Source organism: Engraulis encrasicolus, chromosome 6, assembly GCF_034702125.1.
Source record: "Engraulis encrasicolus isolate BLACKSEA-1 chromosome 6, IST_EnEncr_1.0, whole genome shotgun sequence".
Taxonomy (NCBI): Eukaryota; Metazoa; Chordata; class Actinopteri; order Clupeiformes; family Engraulidae; genus Engraulis; species Engraulis encrasicolus.
In genome coordinates, this window is record NC_085862.1 from 55,450,082 (window position 1) to 55,454,894 (window position 4,813).

The following is a 4,813-nucleotide window of genomic DNA, read 5'->3' on the forward strand; positions in this document are numbered from 1 at the left end:
CTGGCCAGGAAAGCCTGGGGCTCCACAGTAGACCACCAGACTTCCAGACATGCTCCGAACGCCCACCATAGCTCTGCTCTGGGGTCTACTACACCCCAGTAGACTGGAGGAGCCTGGAGGAGATCTGCTGTAGAGCACATCCCAAATGTTCACAGCAGTGCACTATGACACCACACACAGCACTTAATTGCACTCACAAAAGAATGTAATGCACGATATAGTAGATCAGTTAACACATAATCTTAGGCAGACACATGTGATTACATTTTAGCAGATGTTTATCAAAGTTCTAGATGAATACAGTACAGTTAGTTTTGTTATTAAGAGTTGTCAAACGAGAAAAGTCTGCCAGCTTCTTTAAAGTTCAGAAGGATAACCGTGATCGTGCAGCAACAATATCTTGGACAGAGCTTTGGACGCTTGGCTTGCACAATAATGCCCATCCCCTATGCCCATTTTATATGCATTGTGCAATACTCTACAGCAGAATTGTTGTGCAGATCAATTAAAAAACAATCACCCATCTCCCTATCTTAAGGAGCTACTGCACTTGATGGAGCGTGCACATGTGTGTATTGGCAACTTATTTGATGCACGAGGATTCTAGCAGACAAGGTGGCAGAGAGAACCTGTGTATTTTAAGAATGCAACAGAAATAGACGCTTGCGAGCTTTTGTACAACAGCTTTGCCAGGACTAGCGGGCAGCGCCATCCATTAGAGAAGCTCCTCTCAGCGGTGCACAGCGCCACATTGCCAGCACCACATACCATCCCTCTGCACTGTTCCTGATAACAGAGGGCAAAGCGCAAAACAACACGCCACACCTCTAGACACAGCAAAGCAAACACACTTACCCAGATTCATGAAATAAAACACACCTCTGGACCTCACATACAGGGCCACCGACAGCTTTGGCACTCCCGGGGCAAAGTCTTCAGAAAGTCCCCTCCACCCATTGCATACAGTGAAATGAGAACCCAATTCTGGGCCTCGTTTCTCCCTGGGGCCCGGGACATTTGACCCCTTTGCCCCCCGGCAGCTTCCCTGCTCACTAGGGCTGTAACAATACACTCAACTCACGATTCGGTTCGTATCACGATTTTTGACCTACGGTTCGATACACCCCACGATTTCTGAAATGTATCTCCACTGAAGTTTGGAAACACTATCACATCAAATCACAAGGTTGTTTTCTGGACTAATGGGTAATAAAACTTTGAAAGGGCGTATCACGATACTGCCTCCTTGTATCACGATACAGTATCATGACTCTATGTATCACGATTTCTCGGTTCGATACAATATCGTTACAGCCCTACTGCTCACATACACCTAGCTCATATTCATGAAACAAGCACGCCTAGTCTGGACGTAGCCCATATTCATGCTTGGCTCAGATTCAGGAGGCAAACACAACTAAAACACTAAGCCTAAAGATAATACAAGCATAATCAAGATGAATGACACCAACACAATACAAATGGATTCCTGCGAAGTGAAATGAGAATTACTGCGACTTCTAACTCATGCGACGCCGCTGAGATATATGAGAATAATTAATTAATAAATAAATACATTAATTAATTAATTAATTAATAATTAATGAAACAATTCAAAATTAAAGTTAAATAAAGCTCAGATGAAGGACACAACCACAATTGAACCCTAACCCAAACACATACATAATGAAGATTAATGAAACAAACCAACACATCACAGAATTACTCAATTAGAGTGGAGTGCACTCAAGTTGCTCTTAGTCATTTTAGTCTCTATTATCATGGTTCCAGGGAGCCAGACAAGGTTTCTGCAAGAGCCTTTCTCAGTGACACAAACACAGTTCAAATGCAATAGGCAACTCCTCCATACGCATGTATGGCTCCAAACACAGTCTTATGAAAGAAACACAAAATAATGATTGCTGTACTACACATGCATATCATTGCAGTCAAGCAAAAAAAAATCCATATTATTAAACCCACGTTTCTCTACAAAAGGTTTTAGCAGACTCTAATCAAAACTTTGCCAGTATTGTTGCACACACTCTGCAAGATCCCGTGTAGTAGACACATCCCGGGAAGATCTTCACAATGCCAGTTTGTCCACAATTAACATAATTCCTTGCGAGCCGTTTAAACCGCAAATCATTATGTGTAGCAATCGATTTCAATCAGTGATATTTAGTAAACGTTAGGAGTAAACTCAATGGAATTCCCATAGACCACCAAATCAGTGAATTATAATGCGCAAAGCACCGGCACAATTTTGGACGAGTGCACCAGTTGGCAGAAACTTCCATCACATTTCCATGTTAAAGACTCTTCAATGATTTATATGGACTGTTACAGCTAGGGATAGCCTGGGAAGAAAAAAAGTTTCGAATGCATGTTGGTACATTTTCATTCACGGGGAATTTTTAGTCATTAATTTATAACAATTATATAACATGAATGTATAAATTGCAGGACGGCGGCGCACAGAAAAAAAGACATAGCCTACCTTGATGTTGCAAAATATAGATGGTTTGGGCTTTTTGATGTCTTTTGCGTATATCTCCATGTCTAGAGCTGGCTGAAATTCTCCTTTCAGGTCTTGACAGTAGGGGATGATCTTAGTCTGATGATCTTTAGTGAATGTCTCTCCTCGGGTGAGCCTCAAGTGCGGTTTTTATGTTATCGCCAGCCGTGATGTAATCAGACTCAGCCCTCGTGTCCATGCGCAAATGTTTTGGTGCCCATATTTGGCGCACCTGACCCCTCATGTCGACACAGATAGCCCGTGGCAAGATAGAGGTACTCACGTCCCGTCATTAGAAGTCATACGCTCGTCGAAGAGAGCAGTGACTACTTTAGGTGTCACAACATCCTGGTCCACCGAGATTGTGAAGCGCCAAAGGCACGCGAAGGCTGCTGTGAGAGATTACCTGCGGTTTACACCACATGTTCACGAGCCCTATCTTCGGATGCGCGGGAAATCACTGCCTCGGGGCAAAAAAAATATTCGTCTGGTAATGCGGTGCGTGTGTGCGATTTGGCAACAGAAATGTCGCTTTTAGTGAGTGACTGTTACATCTGCAGTGTGGTCTGTGTTTCAGCAGAATGCAGTGGTCACTTCTCACGATGTGACAGTGACCATAAGGAGCAAAAGGACAATAATTCACTGCAGTGCTTGAAGGCACATTTAGCTTTGCAGAATATTTCAGAGGTGAGCAAAGATTTCAGGCGCTAGCGCACACACTTCTCTCCACGGAGGAGGATTTCGTGAACGTTATGAAGTTCTTTCAGATTTTCCTTCATTTAGTGAAATAGTAAATTAGAGCAAACCTCATTTCGTTCCAGCGAGGATTCAAGGTTCAAGGGTTAAATTCTGATCAAGAATGAGACTAAAGCAGAAATAGTCTACGGCGTGAGGTCACCTACATTTAAACTACTCAGAATTGCATAGGCCTCTCGTGGAAATAATTGTCGAAAAATAAAAATGTAATATAAGTATATCCAGTGTATTATGCTATATTGTGCCATTATACTCACACAACAGGCTACTACTACAGTTTTGCAAGATTGCAGTCTTTTCATGTCCATAACATTGCATACTAAGTGTGCAATGTTGTTTCAATGTGCAGTTTTAGTAGTCCACATTTATATCCATAATGCATTAATGCACTGTATTCTGCAGCAGTTTTATATAGCAAATGTAACTCATTCGACAGATAAGGGACTGTTGAGAAAAGGAAATAAGAAAACTCCATGACCACTGATTGACAGAATTTAAAAGGTGTTTGGCTCCTTCCAACACCTTCACATAGCTGAACTGGAACATTGGAAGCAAATATTGATATCGAACAGGCAGGCCAGGCCAGTCCAATGCCACTTGCCATGTCACACACTAAAAAGCGAACCACAGGCAAACACAAATCTTGGAGAGTACCCAAATCAAATACACACACACACACACACACACACACACACACACACACACACACACACACACACACACACACACACACACACACACACACAGGTCCAGGGGTTACTGCATGGTGCACTTTCCATTTGAATCTCAGTCTGATCTGAATCTCAGTGCGTGTGTGTGTGTGTGTGTTTGGGTGTGTGTGTGTGCGTGCGTGCGTGCGTGCGTGCGTGCGTTATATAAAAACATGTATAATGAACGGGTGGACAACCTCTGATTAACCCATTCTGTGGTAAACACCAAATTTTGAGGGATCACAGAACTATCCTACTTTGCATCTTTACTGTTGTGTACTAATAATGTCAGTATATCGGTCATCAGAGGTACATATTGTTCAAGGGCAGTGTTGCTAGTGGTATTGAACTGTGTGTGTGTGTGTGTGTGTGTGTGTGTGTGTGTGTGTGTGTGTGTGTGTGTGTGTGTGTGTGTGTGTGTGTGTGTGTGTGTGTGTGTGTGTGTGTGTGTGTACACGTATATATGTATTTACTTTACATACAGTTTTTCTGGCTTTTTCCTAATCATAGCACAAGAGAAATACATACAGTAGACAAAGACAAATGAACAAACAAAAGAAAGACAAGGAGAGAAAGGGAAAAAAGGGTGGAGGACTACAGTTAAAATGTATAAGTCATTATGAGTTCTGATAAGCTCCTTGGACCCCTGTATGCCACTTGGCCTCTGTGGTAAATTGAGAGAGACGGCATCCTGTTCCATCGCAAGGGTGTCCATAAAATAATTTCGCCCAGTACACACTGACGCAGTTGTTTTTGAGTTCTTTCCAGTTCCTGAGATAAGTCTGTTTTTCTACCAAAAATGTGTGGAGAATGAGTGAGAAAACGTTTT

At 42.4% G+C, this 4,813-nt stretch overlaps 1 protein-coding gene across 1 annotated transcript in view; it reads right to left on the reverse strand.

The window, feature by feature from the left end:
* Nucleotides 1-2,696, reverse strand: part of slco2a1 (solute carrier organic anion transporter family, member 2A1) — a 70,897-nt gene extending 68,201 nt beyond the window's left edge. Inside the window, exon 1 of the mRNA XM_063201998.1 lies at nucleotides 2,501-2,696. Coding sequence (XP_063058068.1) covers nucleotides 2,501-2,560 — 60 coding nt within the window. The 5' untranslated portion in view covers nucleotides 2,561-2,696. The remainder of the gene's footprint in view (nucleotides 1-2,500) is intronic.
* Nucleotides 2,697-4,813: the final 2,117 nt, after the last annotated feature.